General features: G+C 40.5%; 2 protein-coding genes across 3 annotated transcripts; both read right to left on the bottom strand.

The window, feature by feature from the left end:
• Nucleotides 1-1235: 1235 nt before the first annotated feature.
• On the bottom strand, nt 1236-4380 carry LOC115744748 (alpha-ketoglutarate-dependent dioxygenase AlkB-like). Of its 2 annotated transcripts, none has more exons than XM_048284208.1 (4): nt 4092-4380; nt 2912-3292; nt 2117-2461; nt 1236-1545 (listed from the first exon to the last, which is right to left on the bottom strand). In XM_048284208.1, exons 2-4 carry the CDS (start codon nt 3281-3283, stop codon nt 1273-1275), a joined length of 990 nt encoding a protein of 329 aa, XP_048140165.1. In that variant the 5' UTR covers nt 3284-3292; nt 4092-4380; the 3' UTR covers nt 1236-1272. The 2 variants fall into 2 exon arrangements, with proteins under 2 accessions (XP_048140165.1, XP_048140164.1); XM_048284207.1 differs by having other exon boundaries at nt 4051-4379.
• Nucleotides 4381-5254: 874 nt separating this feature from the next.
• Nucleotides 5255-15003, bottom strand: LOC115744751 (protein PHYTOCHROME-DEPENDENT LATE-FLOWERING). Its single transcript, XM_048283570.1, has 12 exons — nt 14672-15003; nt 13619-13700; nt 13467-13531; nt 13293-13361; nt 12580-12660; nt 10800-10958; nt 10498-10596; nt 9075-10422; nt 7992-8219; nt 7405-7547; nt 7174-7212; nt 5255-7082 (listed from the first exon to the last, which is right to left on the bottom strand). The coding sequence occupies exons 1-12, from the start codon at nt 14825-14827 to the stop codon at nt 5538-5540; spliced, it is 4014 nt and encodes a 1337-aa protein (XP_048139527.1). The 5' UTR covers nt 14828-15003; the 3' UTR covers nt 5255-5537.
• Nucleotides 15004-16460: the final 1457 nt, after the last annotated feature.

Below are 16460 nucleotides of genomic sequence, written 5' to 3'. Positions count from 1 at the left end.
CAGGAATAAGAAAGTTGGCAGAGAGCTAATGTACAAGCTGGCACAAATGTCCAAATGGGGGACATAGAAGACGATGGAAGAGTCGAATTACCTTTGATATTTCTGGTGCAGAGTTGCCGCCAAGTCCGCCAAAGATTGTCGTAAGAGAGAGGAACCAAGATGGAGAGCCAGGGCACATGCTCAATTTCTGATCTAAACTGTATTAAACATTATGAGATTAAATTCAGCATGTGCCCTGCTTCTCCAGCCTGGTTTTATCCTCTCCCTAGCTTCCTTACGCTTCCTGATAATTAGCCCACAAGAACTTACAGAGAGGACTTTCAGGGACCAAAGCAAGCACAAGTTATGAATTCAGGATTCCGTTCCAACTAGGGGCAGGGTCTTAAAAGAAAAGGGATTTTGCATATGATTAACACTTGCAGAGATGGAGACTAACAGGACATTTTGTTGGTTGGTGGGTGGTTGATTTTTTCCTGCAGGTTGGTTTAATGGGAATAAGCATTTACTTGCATTGTTCTGTGAGCAAAATCCACCAAGCATGATGTTTTTTTTTTTTTTTTTGGGTCGAAAGCAAGCATGATGTTGACCAACCAAGTTTTTTGGTTTTATGACTGTTGAGGTTTGGCTGCCAAAAAGGTCCAGTTTGATGAAAATTGCTGTTCTGCTCTCAAATGCATTTTATTGTTATGTCTAAATAATTTTGTGGACAAAAAAAATATTTTTCATTCACTCATTCTCATAAGCTATACAAGCGAACGGAGCATAAAACTTCATAACATTTTCTAAATTTTCTTCTGCATTAAACCTGTCAAATCAACTAGGAGCCAATGTACACATTTGCTCTTTTATTTTCTTTTTCTTTATGATTTTTGCTTTCTAGGATTCTCCATTTTTCATACAGAAGCCTTCGGTAAATCATAACCGTGACCAACGTTAAAAAGGGCCTCGCATCCATCACTACGACAAGAGAAACTCGTTTAAGGATTAATTCAGGAATCTTCGCGCAGTTCTGACTTTACCAAGGCTGACTAACCCTGAACAACTTCAAAACAAAAATAGCTCAAGCTAACCCATCACACTAACCAATTCAATGTGCTCAAACAAATGGTAATAAGGAAATAAATGGAATAGAAAATATAGCCTAAATTAGAAAGACTGAAACTTAAAAGTCATCCTTTTGGTTCTTACACCACATTCTGTCTTACCTCACCTGACAGGGAAAAGAGAAACGATAAAACCAATTAACAGCCATTTCCAACTAATACTATGATATCAGTACTCTCGGAAAGTTAAATTCAGGCGGCCAGTTCGAAGCCTTGATTCTTCCAACAAAGCCTTGGGTGCAGAGTCCTGGAGAATAGAAGGTACCCCATGAAAAATATGTCTAGATTTCCCACCGAATATCAAGACGTCTCCTGATTCCAGTAAAACCTTTTCAGCTTTAATGTCTCTTTCATCTCCATATAAAAATTCTGCCGAGTCTCCAATGGAGAAAGACACCACAGGTATTCCTTTGCGAAGGCTTTCTTCACTCTCATCTCGATCCTGCATTTCGACAATATCACAAAGTTCCTTATCCAGCAAACCCAAAATCTGACTGTCAATAGTGATGCTGTGTGAACCAGGGCTCCTACTTCTGTTTACTATATAGAAAGAGAGTAGAAATTTGCATTTGCTCTGCAGCTCAAACAGACTAGAAGGGGTTTATGCTATTTTTACTTCTGAGGAGAGAGGTGATAGATCGCATCCACCTCACAATTTTCCCGTTGATTGCAGAAAAATAGCGGTAATAATTTTTCAGTCAAAGAATTTCTGACAAAAGAATGTCATACTCAGTCAGTACTCAAGGTACAAGGGTTTGTAATATTCAGACAAAAACAAGGATAGATGAGCAGGATTGAACTTGACAGTTAAGAGAATAATCAATTAGACAATATTAGCATACAAGAAAAAACAATCTTCGATCAATGTATTCAGGCCTCAAAATTCAGCCTTACTACATCTGCCAGAACTATTCTAACGATGCAGCTCATCTTTAAGGGTATATCTACTAAGAGAGTAACTACAGAATAACCTAAATGAAGACCAATTGATCTGTCAGATATTAACTACAAACCTGATGGAGACCAAGTCGCCCACTGGCGGTGTAAAAGTTCACAATGCAGATGTTTGGGGCCATTGGTGGAAGTTTTTCCTGTGCATCATTTTTCTTGATATTTTTACTTATAAGAGCATCAGAATCACTGATAGCTTTTGCAACCAAGTAACAAAATTCTTCCGGGATCCTTGGCGGTTTGGCTCCATCAATTGGTCGACGCACTCCATACTCGCTTGTCTCAGGGTCCCAGTTTTTACCAAGGCACATCATTTTCAGATGCAACTTTGCACCATCCTTATAACCAGGCTGGTAGAAACCTCCAGCTCCAAGACCAAGGTCCCGGCACAGCTTCACAATTTTAACCTAGCATCAGACAGGACAAACATAAGATGTAGTTCCTAAACAGCTATAGATAGTAGGATCACACTGAGCGGACTACACTAAAAGCATACCACTAGAAGTAACTGAATGTCAGGTACTTTTTGTTGAAAGCATATTTTTAAGACAGCCAGGGAAATGGTCTCCATCATAATAGCAAACTGGTAACACTAAAATGGGGCTACTCATTCGTACTGACTAGTGCTAAGACTAACAATTAATAGTCCTATGCTGCCTTCGCTTTTAATTTCTTATTAAATCATACCATGGGCTTGAACGTGATACAACTTTGCAAATCAATAGGCATATATTTTACCATAAGCACAGATATTATGAGTCAAAATTTTCAATCAAGGAGGATGCTTCTGTTCTTTTCTCCCCCAAAATTTCCATTTCAAGAAAAGTTAGTGTTTGGAGAGGGATGTAACCGTATACCTGATCACTTATGGAGAGATAGCTTTTAAGAAGAACCATTCCAGGTCTCAATATTCTCCAGTTAGGTTCTTCCAGTGACCGTTTCTCTTCATTACGCTTTTCTCTATTCTTTACGAGCAACGAAGGCTTCAGCATTACAGGTGCACCAACTTGGGGCACACAAATATCAAATCTTCCAGTCCCTTTAAAGTCCTCAGCAGGCACCAAATTTTCAAAGCCAGCAATACTTTTCGTTTCCTTGGCTTTACCACTGTCGGAACTTGAAGGTTGCTGAGGCTCACTTCGCAGAGAGTCACTATTTGTGTTGAGTGAAAGAGAATTATTCTCCGTTTCCTCAATTTGGATTCTGTTCATGCCCAAATTAAGTTCCATGTCTCCAGGCTGAGAAGACAAGCAACATAATGATTTCAATCTACTCCATGCATAAGCCGCAGCAATTCAATTCAAAGGCCCCCAGAAATGGAATGGTTTCTAATTCGTTGTGAAAGATGTCACATTGAGAGATAGATGATACTACTGACTTGAGTATATTATAATTAACTATAGGAACTTACAAGTGCATAAATATGGTAGATTATGAAGCTGAGTTGGTCTATCGGCAACTAATATATTACTGATGAAACAAACAAGCAGCGATATCTGCTATCAAATCTGTCCATAGATTTTCCATCATCGGTCTTCTGCATACATTAGTTATGCTCATTCATCCCATGTTAATCCCACCTCCGATTTCTTCCGGTACGTAAATGCTTATTCACTTTCATCCAACTGTGAGGTGTCAGCTCTTTTTATTGAAAACTTTCAAATTGTAAAATTGTTTCTCACAGTATTCTTTCCTTGAGGGACATGCATCGGGCGTGCATCATTTCTAGTTCACCGAAGAATAAAAGGTTACTGTCATGACTATAATGTCACAAACACCTAATAGGCAAAAAGCACAAATTTCTTGATCATATGCTTCTCTCACTATTGATTAGAGCTACAGAAACCCCTTGCGACAGATAGATGTGCTACCCACTCCAACTGAAAACCAAGAAACAAAAGCAAACGACACACGCGGAGAGACAAAGAACAACAACACAGCGACCAGACAAATTACGAGTTTTTTATAAGAGAAGAGAGGGACACGATGAAATTACAGAGGAGCGGCGATGCCCATGATCATCCACTGGACGCCAACCTCGGCCTCTCGGCGGGCCGGAGTTCGATCCCACGTCGTGTGCTCTTCCACGACGATTCATCTGCCCCAGAATTTGGAACTTGGGCCGTCGCAAAGATTGGGGTTTTCTTATACCGAGAGAAGTTTCAGGATGAGGATGACGTATATATATCGCTTTTCGTCTTCCACCTGCAATGAACTTCGCTGCGAAAATCAAAACGACTTAAATGCCTCGCAAATTCTCGCTTTTTTCCGATGTCGAAGACTCTGGTTTCGAGGATGACAGTAGTAAAGCAGGGAGCGAAAAGTTATTCTGGAAAAGAAATGTTCTTATTGACGATAACAACTGGCTAAGCATTTCTAGGCCCCCCCCCAAAAAAAAGAAAAAGAAAAAGAAAAAGAAGAAGAGCAAGCGTCGAGGAGTACGTAATTGTCTAAATTATTATTATTCAAACATTTTGGGGTAATACTACATAAGAAAAAAACTTCTTTCTGCAACAATTTAAACTTATCCATCTGAAAGTTTTGCTTTTACTTAAATCTTGCATCCTGTAAGCTAATGAGAAGCACATCTTCAGTCTTAATTTATTGAATTCACATTCTTGAACAAACGGGTAGTTTTACAATCGAGCACGATTGTTACTATCACGCTCGTCACGTCGCACAAGATTTTCACAAGCCTGCTCGAAACGAAGAAACGAAGAAACGAAGAACTGTTGTAATGAGGACATGAAGCTACCATTAAGAAGTTAAACATCAGTTCGGCCCGAGAACGATGAAAGGTTTGTATGATGGTACCTGGCAGGACGGATGGGTAATGTACCTGTGTATATGAAATCTCGAAGAACATTTGGCATGAAATTGTTACGTACATATTTCTAACAACTACACTACATGATTACAGGGATTGCAAAGTATCTTTTCACCACAAGCCAGCCACAACAGAAAAACCCAAAGAGCAAAGAAAAAGGGAAAGGAAGAATTTTTTATCTCACAACCCTAGTGAATGGCCTCTCTCGACATGCTCACTGCTCCGGCTCAACTGATTGAAAATTCACACACATCATTCTGCTTGATTCTTCAACCTTCTACATTGCAATTTCACCTCGGAATCCAAGATCTGCTCCTCCTCTGCAGCTTGCAAGTTTCTTTTTTCCCTTTCCTGTCCTCTTACGCTGCGGACATTAGAACCCGAGACACACCACAGTGCAAGTGTCATGCTTTTTTAATCAATTTATTGGTGATTTCCAGCATCAATATCAATTGTATCAGAGTCTAAAAACCAGCCCTTTCCTAGGAAGCCAAGGGGAAGATTATCCCTTGCTCCTATTCAAAGCCTCGGCATGCACTTTTATCAACAACTACCTCTTCGACTTCATCTTATACAAACAAAAACCTCTAAAAAATCTTTCAAACATCTCCGCTAAGTTAAGAAACGATTCAGTAAGTACGTAGCCAAGGACTTCATTATGCACTGCTCAAGTTGCTTTTATTAACACCTTGTAGCTCCATTGGAGAATTGTTTATACTGCCAACAGACCCTAGGGTCTGAGAACTCAACTGTGGACTTGCGGGACAAGCTTCTGGATTACCAGCACTCATGCCATGCATTGTCCCAGAGCTGATCTGTTGTGGGCTCATTGGGGTTCTTTGGCTCATTTGCTGGGGACTAGATTGCTGTTGCTGCTGTTGTGATTGTGAGCTCAATTGTGGAATTGCCATATTTGAAGGTGAACCTATTTGTGGTGGTGACATAACAGCTTGCAAGGGTGAGGTTGTTTCTAGCTGATGCAGCTGCTGCTGCTGTTGCATCTGTTGTTGCTGCAAGTGGAGTTGCTGTGGCTGCTGCTGCAATTGCTGTTGCTGTTGTTGCAACTGCATCTGCTGCTGTTGGTGCTGCAGCTGCAGCTGCATTGGCTGTTGCTGCTGTTGTGGTGACTGCTGCTGATTCATATATGGATTCATCCCCATCAACTTTGGTGGGCCCATTGCCCCCATTGCTGCATGCTGCGCTTGACTTATGTTAGCTCGATTTATTCCGGTGCCCAACATTGACAGGCCACCAGAGCCTGGGTGCACTGGTCGAGCTCCAGAGACACCAGCTATGCCAGACTGAGTGCCCCCTAGCACAGCTCGATTCGGCGGCACCAACCGAAGTTTTGATGCCAACAAAGCAGTTTGTGCGGGTGACAATGCTCCCGATGGCAGTCGCTGGGTCATTGAATTGCTAATGTGAGAGGCCTGGGCCATGTTCATCGGATTCTGACCCACATTACCAATGTTTGACATTTGGCCCATGGGTGCTGAAATTCCAGCCCCTCCCATTCCCTTTGCACCTGCCATACTCATGGTGTTACTGATGCCACCAAGCCCAACCAAGTTAGCACCTGCCATACTCATCATCAGTTTCCTTTGAAGTTGTGATTGTTGATGCTGTTGTGATTGCTGCTGTTGTTGCTGCGGTTGCTGCTGCTGTAACATCTGAAGATGCAGAGGGGATGGCTTATTTGCCATGTGATTGCCCAACTGCATATTAGTATTCTGGCTGGCATTCAAGTGCGAGAGGGGATTTGTACCGAGCATCATTGGGGATCTTGGAAACTGAGCAAGACGCTGTTGAACCGTAGGATTTTGGTTATGTAATGGTTGTTGCTGCAGCTGCTGAGCCTGTTGCTGCAGTGAGGACTGTGAATCTAGCTGTTGTGGCCGTCCAGGCACAGAGACTCCAGGCATGACTGAAGCTATTTGTGAGGAATGAGGGTTTCCAGGAGGCAGCATCCTTGCATGAGGAGGAATATTCACAGATGAACCGAGAGATACATTGCCACTATTAGCTGTATTCAACACTTCACCGGATGATTGACCTAAAACTCCTTCAGGATAATGTGGGACATCAGCAATGGAATTATTATGAGGAATTCCAGGAGCATTAGGTTGACTGTTTGGGGCAAGATTCATGCGGGTCAGTTTCAGTTGGACACGATCTTCCACATGAAATCCATCGCGTATCATCTGCAGAAACGTCCAATATCAATTGATTGAAATGTAAACCAACATAGGATAGACTTAAACACTTAAGTTTGACTGATTTCATAAAACCTACCAATGAGCAAAGCTGGGCTGCCAGCAAATCTGCCAAATGCTGTATCAGAAATTCAATCACAGATGTTAGCCATAATGTTGAAAGAAACATACTTTCTTGCAAGGCTAGGTATGAATAAAGCCGCATAGTGCATATAATAAACTGGAGACTCCTATATCTTCCAACTACAAAGTAAGTGAACACACTGAAATGCCATTTGACATTAGAAAGAATTATAGGCAAGACTCCTACAGTATTTGGTAGTGTTGGAAGATGCTCCTCTGAAGCCAGAATATCACCATCTTCCACATCTCCATAGTGCATAGCAACAGTACCATCACTTAGTTTCTCGGACATGATCAAGCTGGTCTGAGCCCGGTATGAGACAACATTCCCTATACAAAAAGAAGAAAGCCTATTAATCAAAAGAAAGTCCATGCAAGTGATGTTGCTGTTGTCTTTCATTACATTACCCGCTCTAGAACATTAAAATTAGCATCTCATCCTTTCATTATCACTCAAATTGGGTATTGTTTCTGAAACTAAAAGACATTCCTTTGTACGGGTCGTTCTGTATGACGGTAGACTTTAACACATCTAGATCAGGCAAAATACAACTCGTGTAGAGGAAATTTGACCCCATGAGACTCGATACTTTGCACTGTGGCCAAAATAATGGCAAATACTGCAAAATTCAAGTAGCAGCTGGCAGATCTTATCCAAGTCTGCATAAAATGAGAAGGAAAGGCGTACCAAAGTCCAAATTACCATAAATTTTAGGCAGGAGAAATCAATTATATGCTTCAATAGACCATACCCACATGACAGATGAAACAAACCTTGAAGATATCGCTCTGGCTGCACAAAGTTGAGGAACCTAGTCTTGCAAATATTCGTGCTGCCTCCAACCAGTGACTTCGAGAGTGGTCTGGCACATGAATCCTCCTTAAAATTCTCATCGTTGGAAACATTGTGTAGCGATAACAAAAGACTATCAGTTGGAAAGGGGCCGGGCTTCCTGACTGGGTAATCTGCCTTGTTCTCTTTGCGGTTAAGTTGGTGCCTGAAGCGTCATTGGACGAGGGACAATACTCAGGATACGAAATGAATTATATTTCACATTTATATCACTAAACAGATGACAATAATTGCCTGAGAAAAATTATGCAACTATGCTTCTGGATGCACATGCAAGCAGGTTAACTGAGAATATTTCAAACTTGCGTTTTAAAGATTGACTTTGCTTCATATTGCTTAATTCAATTACCGGTCAAACTCAAGCAGCAAACACAATAGCAACATATTTGCTTTCATGGTTGTAACATGGAAATTAGTACATCCTACACATTAAAAAAAGACAAAGCTTACTGATATACTCCACATCTAAATGCCATCTAGATCAGCCTTACGATCAACAGTGTAATCACAGGATCATGTATCATTTTTCAAACTATTGTCTGACCAGGAAGTAGAAATTTAAAATCTACGACAACAGATAAATATTATACACATCAATACTCAATCTACGTTTCCATCAGAGGTAGACATCCGCTAAAAAGCTATTAATTTTATAAGAATCCATCCTGAAATTAGATCAAAGATCTCGATTTAGCCAACAACCATACACACTCCAACTGGGCTTCGCCTAAAAATCATGTAAGTTGGTGCTTTACATAGAAAATCTGATTTTATCACAAATTTTCAAGTTCTAGACAACCATTTTAACTGCATTGCTAATGCGGCTAAGTAAGCTATTCTTATCTTATCTATAATTGCTAAGATTCTGTATTAACAAACTCCAGGCAAGTAAATTACCATAGAGAAAGTTTAAACTACAGAAATAAATATCTGACTTGCAGGAAATACAGCAGGGAAAACAAGAAAAAGAGCAACAGACTTGAGAGCTCAATCGACCTCGTACCTCATAATCATGTCAATCTTTGAAAACCTCTCAAGCATTGTTTGATCAACTAGAGGTGGGGTTCCAACAGAAGGACTGCTTGCATTTAATGCAACACCAATATTGCTCACACTAGCAGGAGAGCCAACACCGCTGATTACTGGCGTCTTTGGAAGTGAGTTCTGTCTTCGTTTTGCAGCAGCCTGGGCCTGGTTCTGTCGCATCGTAGAATCATTGGCACTAGAAGTTAAAGATCCTGTCCCTCCAACAGGAGGAACTGCGGTTATTGCAGCCTTTTCCTTGGGCAACAATCCAGGCACAGGAGTCACTGCAGCTGCCCCATACTGTGGTCCAACTGAACCACTAGAAAATTCCCCAGATTTTGATGATAAAGGAGACTGAGCCAAGGTTCCACCAGATACACGTGGACTTTGCACTGATTTCCTTTTCTGTATCTGTTCCTCCTTTTTCAAATGACTATCAATATGGTGATTGACATTATTCCAAGATGCCTGAGAGAAACCAGTTCTCATGTATGGATGATTTGGCAACCTTTGTTGAAGTTGTGGTTGCTGAGGACCCATGCGGTCCTTTTCGGTCTCCACTGTCTGGACGTCAGACCTATTCCGATTTACTTCTGTAGCGTCCATCTGTGTATCTAGTTGTTCTTCCTTTGCACGATGCCTCATGCCCATTGGCCCTGATGGTAGGGATGCTGCCGCTACCTCTGGATTCAGGACCCCTTCAAGTGCCTGCTGGGGGAACTTCTGCATACTTGCATTACCAAATTGAATTCCTCTAGAAATTACTTGCTGCTGCAAAAGGGTGTTCTTCAAATTTAAGTCTGATGCATGGAAGTTCTCCATCTGAAGGCCTAATGGCTGCTGCTGAGTGCCATCAGGAACTCCATGTGCAAGTCTTGGCCTCTTATTAAAGCTAGACCTGGGTGATGTTTGCCCATCTTGATTCTCTCTCTTTGCATGAAGGGAAATCGTAGAGTTACTATCCGAGTATGAAATCATCGTGTCCTGGCCACCAGGGGAAGCTCCACGATCCTGCATGCCCCTAACATTCCCAGCTAACATTTGATACCTTTGTTGCTGGGACATCATTGGCAGTGTTGGAAAAGATGCATCTGGTATATAGCCTTTTGGTCTTAGAGCTAGTGTGTTGCCAGCTCCAGCACATTGGGCACCCAGATTCTCATGGACATGTGATAATACATTCCCTTGGATAATTCCTGAATCAGACCTTTCCGGAGCTCTATCTATGCAGATTTTCTTCCCGTGGATTTTGTTACTGGAAGTCACAGAGATTTCCGGCACATGTCTTAATCTCTTTTTGTGTAGACTAGATAAAGTCATATGTAGCTGAAAATACCAAAAGAACAATAAAACTAATGCTCAAGAACTAAAAGATATACATATGATGACTGAAATAACTACCTTTTCTGGAACTGGACTTTTGGAGAGCCTATCCAGCTTGGGAGTAGGATCCAAACACAGTTGTGGTTGTAATGCCTTCAATATCCTGGATTCTACTTCCTATTTTTTAGAAAATCAAACACAAACACCAAAATCATGTCTGAAACACAGAATGAAGTTCACTGTTCATCAATGCAGATACTGCAAGCCCCAGCCCCCCTCCCTAAAAAGAATTTTTAGAAAGAAGGAAAAAGAAAAACTGCGGAGAATCCCCAATTCCCTCAAGAAAGGGGAGGCAGGGAAGTCCCTGAGCAGTGTCTTACCATTAGATCACCGTACGTCCAAGAATTATAAATAGATGGTATATCCTTAACAATGTTCTCCAAGGAAATTTTCAGCCGCACTTTAGTAACAACAGGCGAATCAACCACATCTGGAAGATGGGGCCCCTTATTAGATGCATATTTCCGATAGTCCCGCACCTGCATTATTTGTGAATAGTCACGGCATTAATGTTAATCATAGTATCACGTGAAGAATAGTTTAGACATTAAATGATAAATAGTCAAAAATGGAAAAAAAAATCAATTGAAGCTCAAGTTTATATAGCAATGCCCATCAACATCAACATCACCTTTATCCTAAACTAGTTGGGGTCGGCGGTCGATGAACCCAAAAATAAATAAAATAGAAGCAAAACCGATTAAGGGAAAAGAAATAATTATATAAATATATTTATAGGGAAAAAAGACTAAAAAGGACAATCTGAAACAAAGGAATTCCGCCTCTTCACAACACTAGTAGCTTTCCTCCACTCCGTCCTAAGACAAGCCGTACGCCAATCTATTTCTCACTTCATTAAATCCTATTTTACTACTTTCCCCCAAGTAAGTTGTGGCCGACCTTTTCCTTTTTTTCATGTCATGCTCTCGGTAAAAAACTTTTGTTCTTATCGGAGCATCTAGAGATCTTCGAAGAATATGCCCAAACTATCTCAATCTATGTTCTCTCATCTTTTTTGCCACCGGTACTACTCTAACTTTTCGTCGAATATCTTCATTTCGTATCTTATCTATCCTTATATGACCATACGTCCATCTTAACATCCTCATTTTCGCTACTCCCATTTTATACTCATGTTGCCTCTGTCTTGGCCAACATTCAGCTCCGTATAGCATTGCGGGCCATACTACTGTTCTATAAAATTTTCCTTTTAGCCTAAGAGGAATTTTGCGACCACACAAAAACCCCGATGCACTGCGCCATTTCATCCAACCTGCTCTAATTTTATGGCTTATATCCTCATCAATCTCTCCCCCCTTTACAATATTGATCCCGGATATCTAAAAGCATCTTTCTTGGGTACCTCTCGTCCGAGCATATTTATGGATTCTTGATCTCCTCCTCTTGCCGTGTTGAACTCACACTTCATGTATTCGGTCTTACTTTGACTTAACGTAAATCCTTTAAACGCCAACGTACTTCTCCATAATTTTAATTTAGCACCAATCTCAGCCCTGCAGATTAAGTTTGTCTTGGCAAAAGCAGACTGGATTGATGGAAGAGTGACTATACTTGCATTTAAGACTGAATGATAAATCCACTTCAAAAGAAAAGGCACATGAAAGCCGAGAATTTCTGAACACCCTCCATCCAACGTATAAGCTAAAATGAGTCCTAAATCCACCACTGCCACCAATATCCTTGGGACACACCCACAAATGAAGAGTAGCCCAACCACGCAAGTCACATCAACATGCAATAATATGCAAAGCCAGAATGAAAAGAGTTGCCATAGAACTCTTAAGATATTCATCAAAATGCAAAACCAAAATAACTTAAACAAATGATTTGAAGGATGATGTAGTTTCATCATAAATGCGAGATGTTGGAAATGATTTGAAACTCGAGCCAAAAGATTGTGACTTTTTATCAAACCAGAAATAGGATCTGAAAACTGCAATGAAGTTTTCTCCTTCATGAACAAATAAGGTGAGGTCATGCATTCATATAAACCTACCAATGGGACATTCACTCTATAACTTTTGGCAATCTGTTTCAGAAAGAGACAAACGCACATCAAGAATTATGTCAAATGCTCACCTCACAGATAAGTGAACCGTCAATGTATACGCAAGGTAAATCGTCAAGGAGATCTCCAGGTAACCGACCACATTCAATTGCCTTCAGAGAGCAACACATTTAAGAAATGTAACAATTGAACATGTAATAGAGATATTTGAGATAACTGCCGAGGACATAGAAAATGAATCAAGATTTTGACCAAAAACTTAAAAATAAACAAGATAAATTATCTTCTCAAATTCTGTGTATGAGGGTTTTACGTCAAAGTCCTAGATCGTTGAAGTCTCCTAATGTAAAGACAGGAAAAATAGAAAGAAGCATATCTCGAGTTCTCACACATATCAAATAAGTTACACATTGCTACGAATTGATTTTTCTTTTTTGGTCAGAAGCAATGGATGTTGACATGTAAGGTTTTCTGAGCAATTCTCTTATGTAGCTTCAAAATTTTAACTTTTCTCTTTAGTAGCATAACTCTTATAATAATAAACGTTGAGCTGGGGCGGGTTTTCCCTGTTGAGATCAAACACAAGTATGGATAACATAGCTAATCATGTCATTTAGTATGAACACAGATACATTGACCTTCAGAAGAGTCAAGGTAAACGAGCAGATAGAACTTAAATGTCAAGTCCGATTGACTCACTATACGTTATTTTCCCCTTAGGAATGCGTAAAATGAGAAGGGATACTCGTAGAAAAGCAAGAGAAAAAAGGGGACAGATAGTCACCGAGAAGAGACTTTCAGATGTCCTGTTATAGGGACGTAAGAACTTCGAAGCATGCTGTAATGTGTCACTCTGGCAAGATAAAGAGAGAGAATTGGAACAAGAAAAGGGGGATGTAAGTAAAAGAGAAACTTTTTTTGATCAACATCCTAAGGTCAAGAGTTCTTTATAACAAACCTCCAAAGGTTTTCCTATAGAGTATCCATCAGGGAAGAGGTTCAACGTGAAGGAAACTTCGTCCCCTGACATTTCAACAAGCATAGATATAGTTATTAGTAATAGGAAAGCCAACATATTTAGCATGAAATGCAAGTGGAACCAAGAATTACCTGCAGAAATAGGGTTTTCATCGGTCGAGAAGAATGATGCAGATACCCCCGAAGCCTCTTTACCCACCTGAGATTTAGTGTCCTAAGTTAACAGATCGTTCCCATCACCATAGAATCTTCATACAGTCCATAGGTGAAATGCCCAGAAAAACAAAAGAAACCACACACCAATGCTTCCCATCCTTTCAAAGCCAGTAATCCACTAACTTAATCTCACTCAAAGAGGTATAATTATATTCGAAGACAAAAAATCCTGGTGTTTCTCGTTAATTTCATTCTCCTTTATTGCAATATATTTTCTTTTCTTAGCTCCATCCCAGATTTTTGTTGTAGGGGATAACTGAGTTAAGTTGGCCATTTAGAAGATTCATCCCTCACAGTAGAAAACAATTCCACTTTTCCCCTAAGCTTATATAGTCGGCCCACTTTTACCCATGAAACTGAGACAAGGATAGAGAAGCCTCAATGCATCAGACAAGAAAACAATTTCTACTATCCGTTTCTCCCACACTTTCACCCTCTCAATGATGTGTAGTCCCAATCATAACGAGCAACATGACTGCAGCTGCTAACAACTCTTACCAATTGCCAGGCCCCTTCCTATCCTAAAAGTAGGCAATGGCAAGGGCGGCAGAATTCTCAGTCCCAGATCCAATGTTATGGTGAAGTTCCCCAATTTTAGGTAAGCGACACAAAAAATCAATTTAACATAGTCTATCAAACGCGTCAGCCAGATAAAGTATCAAAGACGAGTAAACTCACCCCAAGAGAACCAAAATACAGCACCCAGAGTCGATCAAACTATCGACAAGTCCGCCCACATCTAAAAGCAAATTCCCTTTACACTCAACTCAGAACCGCCATTATGATCGTATCACGCCCAAATAAGAAGGACAGAAAAGCGACACAGAGAAAATCGCAAGCAACCAAGCTAAGTAACCCACGACCAGGAAGCTACTCAGCATCACACACATACTATGTCAGGCAAGAACTCCGAAGCATTAATTTTCCTGATTCATCATCAAAACAGAGTTGGCCTACGATAGAAGTTACCTCGATCTTTCGAGCGCTCGACCCTTCTTTGGATCCAAGGCGAGAGGTTCCCTTCGAATTCTGGGACACGTCGTCCTCACGAGCCTCCGGTTGGATCAGAGAAGGTTTCGGGGAAAACTTCCGGCCAGTCTTCGAGAGCTTGAACGAGACACCCATCAGCTAGGGTTTCCAGGCGAATTTGGGGTTCTCTCCGACGTTTGGATCATGAGAAAGCAGAGGGAAAAAGCAGTTTGCGGGAAGATTCCGCAGAGGAAGCTCTTGAGAATGAGGACTCCGCTTAGAAGCGCGAGAGAAAACGAAGGACCTATTGATCGAACCGGGAATCGGAATCAACCGGTTGGACCGATTCGGACGAAGTAACCCGATCAATAGACCGGTGGCTTGTGTTGTGAGCCTGCTCACATGGGCGGACTTGGCTGGGAAAAATTTCCAGGCCCGTTCAGTTGTGGGCTAGGCCCGGGAAAGAACTTTGAGGTTCAGCCCGAGCCGGCCTACTTGTATCCATCTTCAAATAATTTACTTTTTTCGGTTGAAAATCTTCCAAGAATATAATGTTATGCTTTTTCAGTAATTCAACCCTGATGGTTCATGACCACCAAAAAAAAAAAAAAAAAAAAAACTTGATGTTTAAAATTCTAATAGAATAGAAAATAGCCCGGATTCGTAATACAGGATAGAATAAAACTCATAGGTAAAGTAGTAAAACGAAATAATATGAAGACCTATATATTATTCTTAACATATTATTCGTACTTATTTATTTTTTTAAGCTGAAATTTTCACGCTTAGGCACTTGCCTAGGCGCACAAGTATAGCCCCGTCAGTGCCTCCAAAGGTTGCGCCCCCCCGGGGAATACTTGGTACGTAGGTCTACCATGCAAGAGCACATCGCTTCCAAACAAGTGCGACAACTTCCTAGTCCATGGAAATAACTTTCGATGACCCTTTCGTTTTTTTTACAATTTTTTAGAAGATGAAATCGAGGATTCATATTCAGTATGCTCACAACAGGATGTTTCGTATCTCATGATTTACTCGTGACGGGAATAATATCTTGAGATCAGCACTTTTGGCTTCCGAATTTGGGTATAAGGTTAATTAGTTAGCTAATTTGAAGTACAAGATAGTTTGAATTTCGATAAACACTGGTCAACATACCATAAAGTATGTGGTATTTTGTACAGGCCAATGCATCAGATACCTACCTCTCGAGTTCAAAAAATTGCAAATGAGTTTAAGCTCTGATTGATTAGCTGGTCTTGTTTGCCACACTTGAGTGATTGGTGGTTGTAGACAGCAAAAGTTGAATGAAATGAGATGGAATGCTGTCAAATCGACTTACTGTTCACTTTGAAAAACCCCCCTCATGGCACATGTGATCTCGATTTTAATGTGAAAGAGGTGTCATGTATTTGCACTTGTACACCCTTATCTGCAAGGTCGAAGAATTACGGTTCACTTACTGACATAACATAGGCGAGAGAAAACTTTAAAATAAATTTGATACATCGACGTTTTCTTTTAGCCAAACCAATGGCCGATAGAGTTCACGGAAGGACTTGATTTGACAAATTTGATAAGTTTTAAAATTCGATTGCAATTTTTGAAAGTTTTAAGACTTATATCACACTTGTTTCTGTAAGTTCAATCTATAAAATTACCAAAGTAAATTCATCTAAATTGTAATGTGCGTTGCATGAAATGTCACAAGATTGAAACCACTACCTTGGATTTTCTTCCTTTTATCTTGTCCTTTACATATTGCATAATAACCAACGTTTAGCATGAG

The sequence above is a fragment of the Rhodamnia argentea genome, chromosome 8 (genome assembly GCF_020921035.1).
Source record: "Rhodamnia argentea isolate NSW1041297 chromosome 8, ASM2092103v1, whole genome shotgun sequence".
Classification (NCBI taxonomy): Eukaryota; Viridiplantae; Streptophyta; class Magnoliopsida; order Myrtales; family Myrtaceae; genus Rhodamnia; species Rhodamnia argentea.
This window is presented reverse-complemented; position numbering and strand designations above follow the sequence as displayed.